General features: G+C 36.8%; 2 protein-coding genes across 2 annotated transcripts; one reads left to right on the plus strand and one right to left on the minus strand.

The window, feature by feature from the left end:
* Nucleotides 1–934: 934 nt before the first annotated feature.
* On the minus strand, nt 935–3,120 carry LOC109704361 (translation initiation factor IF-2-like). Its single transcript, XM_020225115.1, has 2 exons — nt 2,544–3,120; nt 935–2,314 (listed from the first exon to the last, which is right to left on the minus strand). The coding sequence occupies exon 2, from the start codon at nt 2,284–2,286 to the stop codon at nt 1,807–1,809; it is 480 nt and encodes a 159-aa protein (XP_020080704.1). The 5' UTR covers nt 2,287–2,314; nt 2,544–3,120; the 3' UTR covers nt 935–1,806.
* Nucleotides 3,121–5,239: 2,119 nt separating this feature from the next.
* Nucleotides 5,240–7,412, plus strand: LOC109704362 (receptor-like protein kinase 2). The gene has a single exon (XM_020225116.1). The coding sequence runs from the start codon at nt 5,272–5,274 to the stop codon at nt 7,141–7,143; it is 1,872 nt and encodes a 623-aa protein (XP_020080705.1). The 5' UTR covers nt 5,240–5,271; the 3' UTR covers nt 7,144–7,412.
* Nucleotides 7,413–16,949: the final 9,537 nt, after the last annotated feature.

Here is a 16,949-nt window from a genome sequence, read left to right on the forward strand (position 1 = left end):
GTGGATTAGTTTAACGACGTTTCGGTCGAAGGTTTGGGTTTGGTTCACAAGGTTTATGGTATTGGGTATATGGGATTATGGTTCATGAACTTAGATATGGTTCATGGGTTTATGGTTCATGAACTTGGTTCATAGTTCGTGGATTTGGTGTATGGTTTGGTCCACAGGATTTGGTGTATGGTTTGGTCCATGGTTTTGGTTCAAAGTTCATGGACTTGGTTAAAGTTATGGGCTTGGATATGGATTAAATGTGTATGGGTTCATGGGTAAATGTATATAGGTTTATGTATATGGGTTTATGGGTTAATGGTTTTAATGAGTTTTGGATAATGGGCTTAGATAGTGGGCCCAAATGGGTTTTGGACTGGGGCCATTTGTAAATAGGCTCTGGGCTTGGGCTCAATATGGGCTGAATTCATTTTGGATATGGATTCGGGTATGGGCTAAATCATTTTGGATATAGATTCGGGTATGGGCTGTATGGTTTGTGTTACAGGCTCAATTGAAATCTGGACTTGGGCTAGGTATAGCTTCATGGATGGTCCAAATTCAGATTCATATACGGGTCCAAGTTAAGACTTGAATTACATATGGGCTCGGGCTTAATATGGGCCCGTATGGTTTCATTTTTTCTTTTAATCAAATCATGGGATTGGGCCCAGATTCGTATTTGTATTGGACTTGGGTTATGTTTAACTTGGGTTTGAAGTGAACTTGTGAAATGAATATGGGTTTGGTCCATATGAGATTTGAGATCAAAATATATAGCTCAAAATCAAATTCATCAAAAATATATTTCGAATGCGTTTTATTATTCGTCAAATTCTCAGTTATGAATCACACACAATATCCAATGTAATTAAATCTTGATTCGATCTAATTTGACCAAATCGAAAGATTCGATCAAAGGGTTCGATTATTTTCGAACACGATCAAAAGAATATTAATCTTCATTGGAGGAAAGTTAAGAGAATACATTTTTTTCTCTTTATCTCCTTTGAAAATATAAGACAACATAATTCTTTTTGTCTTTTTTTTTTTTTACATTCATGGGACAACTAAGGTGGGAAAAATCCCTTCCTTGCCTCCCTAACAGTAACAAAGCTCTCTCTCTTTCTCATTTTCATAATTGGAGAAGTAATATCTCTCTCTCTTTTGATGATACTTTTTACAAAGAGAAGAGCACCATCGATGTTCATCTCGGCATTCCATCGAGCGGTTTGATTAGCACGTCGACGACGAAGTATTTCGTCGAATGATTGGTCGGTAAATGAGAGCATCGCTCTCTTTATGATTCGCCACCGAGCAATTAGCGGGCGAACTTTGTTTGAGAGGAGAGCACCGCTCTCTCTCTCGGATTCGTCGTCGGAGCGGTTGGCGGACTTGACTTCATTTGAGAGGAGAGCACCGCTCTCTCTCTCAATTTCGCCGTCGAGCACTTGGCGAGCGGATCTAACTTCATTTGAGAGGAGAGCACCGTTCTCTCTCTCAGGTTCGCCATCGAGCGGTTGGTTGGCGGACTCCGGGCACATCAAGCACTTGGCGGGCGGAACCCGTTTGAGAGGAGAGCACCGCTCTCTCTCTCAGGATCGCCGTCGAGCAGCTGGCGGGCTTTGTTGATGCCGGAGCTCCGCTGGGGCTGTGACCCGACAGTGGAGCCGCGGATCTGAGACCGCGACGGAGGAGGGCAGTGACGGCGACGCTCTGCAGCGGTGAAGGGCCACGACAGCAGCACGGCATCGACGGGGCTACGGCCTTCGAGGTGGAGTGACACGGCATCAGAGGGAACTCCTCGGGTTCGAGCCATCAAAGTCGACGACGGCGCGCGGGCGTCGACGGATCGGCCGAGATCACGAACAGAGTCATGGGCGGCGGCTCGGCATGCGCATCGACGAATTGGCCACGGGTGGCGCGGCTTCGGGTGATGGCGACTTCGACGGAGCCTCTGCGTGGCTTCGGGCGGACCTGCCGCGGGTGGCGCGGCTTCGAAAGTATCGGCCGCGGGTGGCGCGGCTTCAGGCAGATCGGCCGCGGGTGGCGCGGCTTCGAGTCGAGGACGGCAGCGGTGGCGGCTTCAGTCAGATCGGCCGCGGGTGCCGCGGCTTCGAGTCGAGGACGGCAGCGGTGGCGGCTCGCGGTGATGTCGGAGTTGATGCCGTTGGGTTGGAATCTGCGGCCATGCTCGCGAAAAGGTCGAGGAGCGGCGGCGACAGCGACTCGTGGTGACGTCGGAGTCGATGCCGTCGCGGAGACCGCAGAGGAGTTTGGGGCGAAGTCCACGGCCATGCGCGCGGAGATTGTCGAGAAGTGACGCCTCAGGTCGGGGTGTCTCGGAGCAACGCAGGTGGTATGGGTTGGCGAAGAGCGACGCGGGCAGCCTCGGGTTAGAACATGGGTTGGAGCATGTCCGGGCGGTCTTGGTGCGCCTCGGGTTAAGGCATCTCGGAGCGACGCGGGTAGCCTCGGAGCTCACGACCTTGGCGGCGTGGTGGTCGACGAGGAGCGACAGCTCGAGAGCGACTGGGATCGGCGAGGAGCGACGCCCCGGGCCGAGGCGTCTCGGAGTGACGCGGGCATGCCTCGGAGCAGACGACCTTAGCGGCGCGGTGCCTCTGAGCGGCCGACCTTGGTGGCGGGGAGGTCGACGAGGAGCGACAGCTCGGGAGCGACGGGGATTGGCGAAGAGCGACGCGAGAGAGAGATAGAGAGAGAGAGAGAGAGAGAAAGAAGACCTTTTGCTTCTCTTTTCTCTCCTTCTTTCTTTATTATTTTTTTTAGCCGAGAGATAGAAAGAGAGCTTTGATTTCGGAAAAGGGAGAAAAATTTTTTTACCTTTCTCTCTTTTTTTTTTAAGCGACGGAATCGGGTGGATTTTTTCTTTTGAATAAGTTTTGAAGATTCAAAAAGCTCTCCGTTTGATTTTTTTCGAGAGGTATTTATGGGGTGGTTGCAACGGATTTGAGGGAAACGTGCGTATGATTGTGGGATTGAGATGGTTGTAACAGGATTTGAAGAAAACGTGCGTATGGGTGTGGAGGTTATGGGATTGTGGATGGTTGAGAATCGTGGGATGATGGGATTGTGGGAATATTACGAATTGGTCCTTTCCCTTTGCTCATATTACACCTTAGTCAATATAATACAATATTATATGATTAAAGCGGAGCATTTTGTAAATATATGAAAGGAAATGGACTAATATGCTATTTTTGTACCCGTTCGCACCTACGGAAACGTCCCACTTTCAGCGTTCAAAATTTAAACTTAAATTTTTATCCACATCTCATAAACCATCTCTTTTTTTTTATTTCTTTCTCCCCCCTCTTTTTTTTTTTTTTTTCTTTTTTCTCTTTTATTCCTCTCTCTTTTTTTATACTTCAACATATAGCCTCCTTTTGAAAAATATTCCCAACCTAACCTTATTTTTATAGATTAGAAAAAAAAAATGATAAGTTAATATAGATTAATATATTAAGTGGGTGGAGATTATTTTTTTTCTCTCTCCTTTTAAATTAAGTAAATGTAATGTGATTTTATATATGAACACTTTCAAATTATATTAACTTGTATAATCAAATTAAGTAGTAGTAGTACTAATAAAAAATTATAATTTAGAAATAATATTATTTATTAATAATAATAAATAATTTTTTTATTAAGTGTTCATATATATAAAATTATATTACATTCACTTAATTTAAAAAGAGAGAGATAAAAAATAATCTCCACCCATTTAACATATTAATCTATATAAAAATTATTAACTTATTATTTTTTTTCTAATTTATAAGTATGAGACTAGGTTGGGAATATTTTTCAAAAGGAGGCTAAATAGGAAAAAATTATTTGTAAAGAGGCTAGACAAGTAAATGAAACACAAATTCAGGGTCAATTTCTAAGTTACAGTCAAAGTCACCAAAAGAGAGAAATAAAATAAGCTGCTAGGAGACCGTATCTACTTTAAAGACTCAAGATTTTTTGATAGCCCCAACACACGAACTTAGGGCGTTGTTTGATTCGCTCCTTTTTGACACAGGAATCAGAATCGGAATGAACGAATTCGTTTGTGAGTGTTTAGTATTCAGGAATCCCATTCCGATTTCAATTTCCAAGTGAATGGGAATCTTCTGATCATCCATTTTTTCAATTCTGCGTAGGAGGCCGGATTGGAAATTGAATCCAGGTAGAAAAAATATACTTTACAAAAATATCTCAATTATATTTTATATTTTTATTTAAAATTAAATTTAATTTTTTGACTTTCATTTTTAATTAAAGTACAAATTTAAAATTAGAAATTAAAATTTTAATTCTAGATTTTGATTTAGAAATTAAATTAAAATATAATTCAATCAAGCATTTTGAATTTGATATACAAATTTAAATTTAAATTTCGTTGTAAGCTTGAATTTGCATCAAATCAAAAATTAGTTTATATTTTGAATTGTCCACTCAATTTTAATTTTTAATTTTTTAAAAAATTACACTTAAAGTTTTGGTATATCATTTTAATATTTTGATGTAAATTTTTAAAATTTAACTTTTAGTTTGAATTTATGTTTTGATGTGCAAACTAAAATTTAAATTACTTTTATATTTTGTATTTTAATTATTTTTTGATAATTAAAATTTTTTAAATATTGAAAGTATTATGAATCAACCATACCGATTCTTATTGTTATTCTGAACCAAATATATTGGGAGGTTGTATCATTTCGTTTCTGATTTCTGTCCATTCCAATTTCATTTTATATTCTGAACCAAACGCGCCCTTAATTTACATGAGAAAAAAATAAAGCAACTCGAATAAATTCAAACTCTGAACCTTCGCCTCTGATAGCATGTGAAACTACCGCTGCTCTAAAAACTTAAATTACCAAAAAAAATACCCGGAGAAAGGTGTTTTTTTTTGTATCTACATTCAACACAGACAGCTGGGTAGCAGAGTCTACGACAAGTGAATAGCGGTGTCAAGGTAAGTCTAACCTTTATTATCTATGACAATTGGGGGACTTTCCTGGGTATGCGTTAAGTTCCTAATCCACACTAATATTAGGTCAGTCAACTTAGTCAACACAGACTATAATGCTGATCTTGCCTAACAAATCTTTGCTTGTCTCATTATCAAATCCAATTTTCTTACTATCTCCCCTTTTCCTCTTATATATATACTTCGTCAAAGAAAAGAGAGAGGGAATAGAAATATATACATACGTAGGAACTAAGTAAGATTAAAGGTGGACACTCCATAGAAGTTATAGAATAGAAGGAATGGAGAGGTATGCAAATCTCTTTATCTCCTTCTCCTTGCTGTTCTTCTTCTTAAATTACTCCTTGTTTGTTTGTAAGTCTATGGCCTCATCACTCCAACTCAACCATGACCAACTAAACATCATGGCAAATCTCTCCAACAGCCTCTCCCCAAATTCATACAATAACTGGAACACCAGTGACCCAAATCCTTGCCTTTGGGACAGGGTCATTTGCTCCGCCGGCCCCTCGACCGTCGTGACCGGCCTCTCCCTCTCCAATCTCAGTATCCCCACTGCCGCCAATGTCGGCGACTTCTTTAGCATTCTTTGTCGCCTCGACACCTTACAAAACCTCGACTTCTCGCAAAACTACATAGCCATGATACCTGATTCGTTTTTCTCCAATTGCACCGGCCTGTCCGGGTTGAAGTCCCTCGATCTCAGCTCCAATGAATTGACCGGCCCAGTTCGTAATTTCTCGAGCTTTGCCAGTTTGGAGACTCTGGACTTGTCCTATAACTCCTTACAAGGAACTGTTGAAACCCAGTTGAGTTCCTCATCCAAATTGAAAAGCTTGAATCTTGGCTCTAATTTATTGATGGGAACCATCCCCACTTTCGTCACCGACGGTAGAAGAGTTGCGGCCTTTGAAGAGCTTGTGCTTTCAAATAATCAATTCACTGGCACGATACCCAGTGAGATTTTTGAGCATGAGAATCTTACTGTGTTGGATCTCAGTACAAATAGCCTATCTGGGACCATACCAGAAAAGATTGGAATGCTCTCCAATTTGAATGCTCTCGACCTTTCTTCGAATCAACTAACCGGAAGAGTTCCGGCTACTTTATCCAACATCACAGCCCTCTTTCAATTCGCAGCTACAAGGAACAACTTAACTGGAAATATTCCAAGTATTACCAAATTTTTGAGTAGTTTGGATCTCAGCTACAACAACCTTGGTGGGGAGATCCCATCTGATCTCCTCGCATCTCCTAATTTGGAGTATGTTGATCTCTCTAGTAATCGGCTCGGAGGGGCTATTCCCACAAATTTATCTATAGGGCTTCAATGGTTGCTGCTCAGTGAAAACCTTCTCTCCGGGATAATCCCGACATCAATCGGAAAGCTCTCGCAGCTGGCATATCTAGAATTGGATAATAACAATTTGTATTCTGAGATACCATCGCAACTGGGGAACTGCAGCAATTTGGAATTCTTAGATCTCTCTTCGAATGCGCTATACAGCGAGCTACCAAAGGAGATTGGTAATCTTCAAAAATTAGAGGTGTTGGCACTTCAAACGAACAATCTTAGTGGGGAGATCCCTGTTGAAATGAATGAGCTACAGAGCTTGCATAGATTGAATCTCAGTAGTAACTCATTCACAGGTGAGATATTACCAACTATTTCTAACTTACGTCAGCTTTTTTACATACACCTTCAGCACAATAAGTTCTACGGATCAGTACCCGATTCAATCAATGTTTTGGTATATCTGAACGAACTCTACCTTGGTGGCAACTATTTTAACGGGTCGATACCATCTTCGCTCGGTGGTTTACAGTATCTAGAAATTCTCGATCTTTCATATAATAATTTTTCAGGTAATGTACCTGATTCTCTTTCCAATATTCTAAGTTTGACAGAGTTGGTGCTTTCTTACAATAATCTCTCAGGAGTTTTCCCTCCATTTTCTTCATCAGTGAACGTCGTAACCGTTGGAAATAAGAATCTTATAATTTTGAACGGAAGTGCTGAATCCAATTCGCCTGGAAATGACGTTTTTGTTACTACCGATTCGTCGAAAAGAAAGATCCAGGTTGCCTTAGTCGTGGTTTCTTCTTTTGTGGCCGGTTTTTCGGTTTCGTTCCTCATGTCTTCACTGACTTGAAAATTCTTGATTCGTAAAAAAGCAACCGATGTGCAAGATGAAGATGTCCTTTCTGATTTGAACAACAGGAAGAGGCTGCAGATGGTACAGAGGCTGAGGATGTTTCACGAACGGTACTACTTGGGACAACTCACCACTGCATTAGAAGCTCTTTAATTAGGGAGTTTTTTTTAATTTTGAAGCCCAAAAACTCATTCTAGCTTATCGCCGCAGTAGGACCTAGATATCTCTGTTTGCTAAATGTATCAATACCGCTTCTTAAAGTAGAGAAGCAGCTTAAGGCCAAGGAGCCTCCTAGTAATGTATGCTATCATGGGATAAGGAAGGTTGAAATTCAGATACAGAAAACCTCTTGATTTTTCATGCGTGATAAATACAAGAAAATATTGATATGTCATTGGGGAATAAAATCCAACTGAAAGTAAAAAAAAAAAAAAAAAAAGGGAAAAAACCAAATAATTAATAACATGTCTTTTCAAGAAAGAGCAATGCGTGGCGGCTTCTTTATAAACATATTTATTAGACTAGACTAAGCATAAAAAAAATTTCAACTCAGCTCATAACAAGATGTCGAAAACCCTGACAGTAAAGATTGTATAGATATTAATCTATGTTTACTGTACCAAAACAAGTAGGTACTGCATATTAATTCATAACCATAACCTTAATAACTCAACATCTCTCAGCACTTCATATATAGAGATTGCCTCATAAACTCGCCTCCATTTTCGCGAAAGCTGTTCAAGAACATTATAACTACGAATAACATTGTGATGTGGAAAATCCAACTGATATTCACGAATTATTCGCGAATTTTTGAAGAAACGAATTAAACGGCCGTATTCGTATTTTTTCCAAAAAATTCGGAAAAATTGCCTTTTTTTGGTCAAAAATACTTATTCGCGAATAATTCGCGCACCAAATTATTCGCCAAAAATATGCGCCCGCGCTCGAGGGTCGCGGGTGCTTGGTCTAGCGGCTCGCCCAAAACAGAAAAAATTAAAAAAAAACCCCTTTCCAAACAAAAAAAAAACCCTTTCTGAAACAGAAAAAACCCTTTCGCCTCACCCAAAACAGAAAAAAGAAAAAAAAAAGAAAAAACCTTTCCGAAACGTTCGCCCCCCTCCCCCAAAAAAAAATCAAAAAAATTTAATCTCTAATGGACTATCTTAATCTCTTATTTTCTTAATTATTTATTTATTTTGAGGCGTAATATAGTTTGCTATTTTTTTTTACTTAATTAGCTTAATTTGTAGCTCTTTATTTTTATATTCTTATGGAATATGAGTATTTATGCTAATAGCATAAATTTTGATAGAAAAAAAACTTAATTTAATAGCCGAATTTTTTATCCCGAATTTTTAATTAGTGAACGTATAATATCCGTATAAATCACATATCTGAATACTTGACAAATCCGTTTTTTAGCCGTATTTTTCAACAAATTTAAAAATTAGAAACGAATTTTATTCGAATTATACCAATACCGAATTTTTGCTGAATTCGAATTAACTAACTATGATCAAAATACGTGGAACAAAAGGAAAAGGAGAAAATGAGCAACAAGAAGGAACTTACTGCTGTAGTTGAATAGCTAGCTTCTCAATTCGGTCAAACATGTGTCATGAGCATTTGCCAGCAACAAGCATCAAGCTCATCCCTTAAACACAGGGGAAAAAAAAGAGACAAATCATGGGTGTAGATAAGAAGATCTTACCCAAACTAGATAGTATTTTGAAATTTGTATCTAAACTTCAAAAATTCTGATTTTACTGCCTAACTTTACTTTCCTTTTCGGTGTGTTTGGCACCAAATCTAAATGTGATTCAGTAGAATTCAAAAGACAAGAATTTAGTTGAATTCATTTAGAAATGAAATCTTTTGCTTGCAATAAATTATAACTCAATTTGAATTTCATTCCGTATTGTCGTTTACTTGTTATAACCCTGCTCTCCCCGTCTTCAATTTTCACGTTGCAGCCCAAATTAGCGGATAAAAATTTGGTGGACATAGTTTCCAAAAATAATAGTTTGGGGATCATCTGGATCGACGCCATGTGACTAGCTGTACTCATCTCAACCGTTCAAAAAAAATATTATTTTTACTGGATTAAAATATTTAAAAATTTTATTTTTATTTGGCGATTGAGATGGGCTCAGCTTGCCACATGGCGCCAACCTGGACAATCTCCAAAATATTTTTTTAAGAATAAGATAGCGTGCTACCCGCTTTATTTATTGAACTGATGAATTAGGCTACACGAGTGTCGCAGCTGGGCCTCCAACCGGATGGAAAAATAATAATAATAATAATAATAATAATAATAATGTTTGGGGACGGACACTAGCGTGCGATTGTGTGGGCCCCAATGGAAAAATTCTAGAATGCAACGGATATATTAGTGACGTGGCGTAACAAACCAATCAAATTAATCTTTTTAAAAATATATGTCCCATCATGATTGTAAAAAAGTATTTTTATTGTACTTTTGTTTGAAAAGAAGGAATGTGATTGGCTTGTTATTGATGACGTGGTGCAAGTGTGACAGTGTAGAATTCCTCGCCCCAATGATGGGCGTACGGAGACGACGGGGCGCAGGGGCACCGTTGATTTCTACGTCTCGATCGCATGGAGTGGAGGATGCGCGCAAGTGCCGAGTTCCGTTATCCGATCCTGACCGTCCGATTAGCAGATCGAACCTCACGGGGTTGGAAACCGATCGCGAGGTATCCTGCGAAATTGGATGGGGTTGGAACCTTCTCTCCGGGGTAATCCCGACATCAATCGGAAAGCTCTCGCAGTTGGCACATCTAGAATTGGATCATAACAACTTGTGTTCCGAGATACCGCCACAGCTGGGGAACTGCAGCAATTTGGAACTCTTGAATCTCACTAGTAATGCTCTGCATGGCAGGCTACCGACGGAGATCGGTAATCTTCACAAATTGGAGATGTTGGAGCTTCAGATGAACAATCTTAGTGCGGAGATCCCTGTTGAAATGCATGAGCTACAGAGCTTGTATACATTGAATCTCAGCGGTAATTCATTCACAGGTGAGATACTGCCAATAATTTCTAACTTACAACAGCTTGCATTCATAGCCGCCCTTCAGCGCAATAAGTTCTACGGGTCGATTCCCGATTCGATCAATGGTTTGCAAAACCTGATAGAACTCAACCTGGGTAGCAACCGTTTTAACGGGTCGATATCTCCGTACATCGGGAATTTACACACTCTAGAAACTCTCGATCTTTCGTATAATCATTTCTCAGGTCGAGTACCCGATTCTCTTTCCACCATGCAAAGTTTGAAAGAGTTGGTGCTCTCTTACAATCATCTCTCGGGACCTTTCCCTACATTTTCGCCGTCGGTGGAAGTGGTAAACATTGGAAATAAGGATCTTATAACTCCAAAGGAGAGCGCCGAATACAATTCCTCCTATTCTCCGAAGAAAAAGATCTTTGCCGCCTTAGTCGTGGTTTCTTCTTCTTTTGTGGCCGGTTTTTCGGCTTCATTCCTCATGGCTTCATTGACTTGGAAGTTCTTGATTCGGAAAAAAACTACTGATGTGCAAGAAGATGTGCAAGAAGTTTTGAACAACATAAAGAACCTGCAGATGGTACAAAGACTAAGGAGGTTTCACGAACGGTACTACTTGGGACAACTTACTGCTGCATCAGAAGCTCTTTAATTAATTTGGAGTTTTTAAATTTTGAAGCCCAAAAACTCATTCTAGCTAGCTTATCGCCACAGTAAGATCTCTAGATATCTCTCTTCGCGAGATGTGTGAATGCTTCTTTTTGGAGTAGAGAGGCAATTCAAGGTCAAAGAGACTCATAATAATGTAGTACATCACCCAAGAATTAAAGTGTGGTGGCACAGCATCGTGCTGGTCATTGTTTAGCACCGTACAACACAGGCTTGCTTATGTGTTGATACGTTGCACTCTTGCACATCATCGTGCGGACAAGCAATAAGCATAGCCTCCTAGTTACACACTTTAGCACGGTTTTATTTTAATTTTGAAAGTTTTAGAGTAACAATTATAAATATTTGCTATGTATTAATTTTTTTCGATCTATTGGCAATAATAAACTTACTGCACTTACTGGCTAATAACTTAATATAGTCGTAGTCTTCTTTATATGTGAAATAAAATATAATTATAGCTCATAAAGAAAATTATTTCTTCTTTAAGTTTTTATTATGAAAATTTGCAAGATCCATCCATATTGATTTGTTGAGGGATCTTATGATGACTAGACTAATTAGAATAGGACCACAGGTGCACCAAAAGTTCTTTTGCATTTTCAAAATTTTTATAAATAGTTATGAAAAAAATTTAAGAAAATTATTTATTCTAATTTTTTTTTAAAAAATTTGTAAGATCTATCCATAAAAATTTAATATTTAATAATAAACAATATGATGAATAATTAAAGCAAGTTTATGTTAAAAATTGATTAACTTTAAATTTTTTTTTATTTATCTTTACTTTTTTGGACTTTAAAAAATTGTAAAATACAAATTAGGGAATATTACTTGTTTCCTTAAAATTCTTATGCAAATTTGCAAAACTCTTCTAAGAAAATTACTTTTTCTTAAAATCTTTTAGAAAAATTGTGAGATCTAACTATGAAAAGTTAATAAAAAATCATATGACAAATACATAAAAAAATTTAAATATCAATAGTGTCAATTTAGTTTTTTGACTTTATTAGAATTTTTATGTTTCTAAATTCAATAATAGATTTTTCAAAGTTAAAAATGTCTAAATCTCATATAAAATGTTAAATCCATCCAAGAAAATTAAAAATTGGACCATATAATGACTAAACCAAGTGGATTTATTTTCGGATTTTTGTGAATTGTAAATAAAACTTTGTAATTTTCTATGTATCACTGACATTTCTATAAGCCTCGCATGTTCGTGTCGTACACGCGCGTCCATGTCATACACGTGTCCGATGTGGACACTCTTTGGACACACGTTTAATGTTGATCATAGGGCATACAACTAAAATAAATATATACATATTTTTCTTTTACTTTTTCTATGCATATATAATATAAGATGATAAATAGTTTAGCTTTTTGATGAATATATACAATTTTTTTGACAATACAAATAAATTATCTATGGTGGAGAATTTTTTTCTTAAAGTATATGAACTATCAATAAAAATTTTACTAACTTTTATTCGTATGAAAAATATAGCAATATTTTACCAAAATCAATATTTTATATATAATAAAAATATATTATTATATTGATAATATTATATTTTATTTTCTAATTAATATTTTTAAAAGTTGTCGAGTCGCGGAGTCCGAGTCATGTCGTGTTCCGTATTTTGTGTCGGTGCCCGTGATGCCTAGATAATTTCATATTTTTTTCACAAAAAAACCTCACAAGTTAAATATATTTTAAATATATAGAAAAAAAATAGGTTGTAAAATTTTAACTTAATAAGTAGATATTCAATTTTGCTATTTCTTTGCCTTTTATTTTAAAGTCGAAGTGATAAAAAAAAAAGAAATTAGAGAAAATATAATGAGAAAAAAGGAGGAAAAAATAGAAAGGAAAAAAATGGGGGGAGGAATGTGAGAAGAAAGGGAAAGAGAAAGTGGAAGAGAAGAAAATGTAGAAGTGAAGAGAAGAGAACATTAGGAATAATGGTTTTTGGGAGAAACAAATAAAAAGGTAGAAGTAAAATTGAAAAAAAAAAAAAAAACACTGAGTATCTGTGTGAGCACGTAACGGCACATACCGCGATACTCTCTGGGTATCGCTCTGTCTTGTGCGATACCTAGAGGGTATCCCAACACAAGGGGGCCAAGCGAGACCACCCCGTACTGTGCCTGTTAATTAGGGAAACAAAACAATACATATCCCCAGTGCCGTGCCATACGGCACGGGGCGATACTTAATTTCTTGACATCAACATACAAGGAAGATTGAAATTTAGATACAGAAAACCTATTGATTTTTTATGCATGATAAATATAAGAAAAAATTGATATGTCTGCCAAATTAAATCCAGCTAAAAATGAAAAAAAGAGAAAAAAAAACAACCAAATAATAACATGTATCGAGAAAGAACAATGCATGGCTGCTTCGTCACAAATATGTTCATAAGACTAAGCATTTAAAAAAAAAAAATTAAACTCAACTCGTGGCAAAGAGAGCCTGCTATGTAACACTTACACCACATCATTAATAATTAGACAATTGCATCTCTATATTTAAGAGAAAAGTATAGCAAAAATATTTTTGTAATAATTATGACGGACGGGTGAACTGGAAACTCCATATCAACAATATAATTGATGCATTTTAGATTTTTTCCACAGCAAGATATGGACAATCCCAACAGTAAAGGTTTTATGCGTAATCTATGTACACCACGCATGCGAAAGCGCACGCGCGCACACACAAGAGAGAGAAAGAGAGAGGGACGCGGTGTGAAGACATGCACGTGTGCGTGCGCGCACACACACGCGCATAAACAGAGCACAACCAAAACAGGTAGGTACGTACTATATATTAATTCATAACCATAACCGTAATAACTCAATATCTCTGAGCATGTTGACCGTCCCTAGCGCAAATAATAAAGGGCTTAATAGTTGGTACTCGAGATCTAAGTTCGAATCCTAATTAATTCACAGTTTCAGCTAAGTTTATTTCTAAAAGAAATAAACAAAACGGATATAGCATGCTACATTTCAAAAAAAAAAAAAAGAAAAGAAAAAATAAAAACATCTCTGAGCACTTCATAAATAGTAATTGCCAAAAATACAAACTATCATCCTAATAGGCTTATAGCATATCTAACCTCCATAGCAAGATTATAATAATAGGAAGCTTGTACATGAAAGCTGTTCAAGAACATTATAACTAGGAATAAACTATCACTACAACAGAATTAGATTATAGGGACACACGTTTGGGACACTTTTGAGTAAGTGTCTCATTTATGCTAAAACTTAAAAAAATATCTACTAATGCCTAAATATAAAGCCTAATCCAACCAAAAATAAAAGATTACTCTACTCAACCCACCAGACCCAGTCTATTTGGCCCGATTACAAATAGAAAAGAAAAAAAAAGAAAAATCAATTACCAACTTTTCTTCTCTCTTTACTCAATCCACTGAAATTCTAGACGAAGAGCCTTTCCTGTCGTCCTCCTCCGCCACCGCAGCCAACGAGATAGAGTTTCGACGGTTGCTAAATGCTTAAATAAGTGTTGGTAAATTAGCAGCACTCTTTTAGGTTATACCGACACTTTTTAACTGTCACTATATATCTAGCGACCCCACATATAGCAACACTTTTTAAAAGTGTCTGTAATTTTAGCTAGCAGCACTTTTTTGACATGTACCTACATTTAAAAGTGTCGCNTGAGCACGTTGACCGTACCTAGTGCAAATAATAAAGGGTTTAATAGTTGGTACCCGAGATTCTAAGTTCGAATTCTAATTAATTCACATTTCCAGCTAAGTATATTTCTAAAAAAAATAAACAAAACGGATATAGCATGCTACCTTTCAAAAAAAAAAAAAAAAAAAAAAAAAACATCTCTGAGCACTTCATAAATAGTAATTGCCAAAAATACAAACTATCATCCTAATAGGCTTATAGCATATCTAACATCCATAGCAAGATTATAATAATAGGAAGCTTGTACATGAAAGCTGTTCAAGAACATTATAACTAGGAATAAACTATCACTACAACAGAATTAGGTTATAGGGACACACGTTTGGGACACTTTTGAGTAAGTGTCCCATTTATGCTAAAACTTAAAAAAATATCTACTAATGCATAAATATAAAGCCTAATCGAACTAAAAATAAAAGATTACTCTACTCAACCCACCACACCCATTCTATTTGGCCCGATTACAAATAGAAAAGAAAAAAAAAGAAAAATTAATTACCATCTTTTCTTCTCTCTTTACTCAATCTACTGAAATTCTAGACGAAGAGCCTTTCCTGCCGTCCTCCTCCGCCACCGCAGCCAACGAGATAGAGTTTCGACGGTTGCTAAATGCTTAAATAAGTGTTGGTAAATTAGCAGCACTCTTTTAGGTTATACCGACACTTTTTAACTGTCACTATATATCTAGCGACCCCACATATAGCAACACTTTTTAAAAGTGTCGGTAATTTTAGCTAGCAACACTTTTTTGGCATGTACCTACATTTAAAAGTGTCGCTATAGACCGTTTTTGTTGTAGTATATTGGCTTTTATCCAACAATAAATTTGGATTTACTTTGTCACATAGTAATTTCAGGAATCAAAGATAATTATTCTTTCAATTGTTCAAAATGGTCCGGACAGTATCAAATTATGCCAAATTGGATGCAAGTGCCACATTAATAATTTGGAGAACTTTGCAATTTTTCTAGCAAATCTGAACAAACTTCAAGTAGAGGAATAGGACCACTATATCGAAAATTCCTAATAGTTGACTCTGAAGTCTTTGTAGTCACATTTCGCACCGTTTTATATTAACTCAATTCACAATTCCTTACTCTTCTCTAACAGGTCTTCCACTCGCAAGTCGACTCAAAAATCATGCCGACAAGGATGTATTTCCTCTCGAGGGCATTCTGCTTAGAAGTCACAATTCGTCACACATTTCCATGAGCTCTTGTGGTAGAAAATTCCCTCCAATGAAATAGGAAACTGCTTTTGAGGCAATCAGCTTGTTGACGAAGCTCTACGTAATTTATCCTTTTCACATCAAGCAAGGCTCAACGGCTACTTTTGTCTCCAATTTGAAGAAGCAGGCGCTTTTCCTTTTCCGAGGCACGACGTTAACTCGAGTATACAGCTCGATCATGCTACATAAGCAGTTGCTGAAATACCGTTTCCTACTAGCTTAGTCGAAAAGCTGCTTTTAGAGAAAGCCACATATCAATCTATTATGCTGATGGCGCTTTTGGCGGTGCAGTTGTATAGTCATTTTCCTTCTTCCCGCACTTTTCCTGCTAGGTTATTATTGTAGTTATGCCATGTATTTACATCAATTCTTTTTCATGTACGTATCACATAGAACAGAAATTTGCATTGTTTTTGAGAAACTTGTATACATTTCTTATCTAGCGGAACGAAGATCGATCAAATTCACAATTTCGCTTTATTTTTTGCTCCATTGAAAAATTGTCGAGAATCTGAAAGGTGATCGTGCAAGGTGTATCAATTCTCTTCTAGTTTTTACTGCTTTTTTAATCCACTAGATTTTCACCCGTGCGATGCACGGCTAATATAATAATATAGAATAATAAAAATTATTATGTAATGATAACAAAAAAATTTTCTAATTAATTTTATATTTTTTAACAAATAAAAAAATATACTATCAATCTTAATTATAGTACATATTAAAGTATACAAGCTAGAGAAAAAAAATTTGGACCAAAGTAAATATTCAACTAAAATACAAAATTCAATCCTGCTCTATTATCTATGAATTGGTGTGCAAAACAATTTACATTTATATATTGATGTGCGAAATAAAATGATAACTAAAATTGATATGAAAAATTACAAATGACATTAATATTTAAGCATATAATGAGATCAACTAAACTTTCATATTTGACACAAATTAGAGTAAGCACACATATATTATGTTCCTACTGTCGCTTTTAAGATTCAAAAATATATAGATGTTGGTTTTCAAGAAAATATAAAGAAAAAAAATTTTGTTGCATGAAGATGAAAAGTTACATGAGTGACAGAAGGGAAAAAAATTACGAAATGAAAATTACAGAAGTGACAGTAGGGAAA

The sequence above is a fragment of the Ananas comosus genome, unplaced genomic scaffold (assembly GCF_001540865.1).
Source record: "Ananas comosus cultivar F153 unplaced genomic scaffold, ASM154086v1, whole genome shotgun sequence".
NCBI lineage: Eukaryota > Viridiplantae > Streptophyta > Magnoliopsida > Poales > Bromeliaceae > Ananas > Ananas comosus.

Coding starts and splice junctions, on each gene's coding strand:
- LOC109704361 (XM_020225115.1), bottom strand. CDS start 2,286: ATGGCCGTGGACTTCGCCCCAAACTCCTCTGCGGTCTCCGCGACGGCA.
- LOC109704362 (XM_020225116.1), top strand. CDS start 5,272: ATGGAGAGGTATGCAAATCTCTTTATCTCCTTCTCCTTGCTGTTCTTC.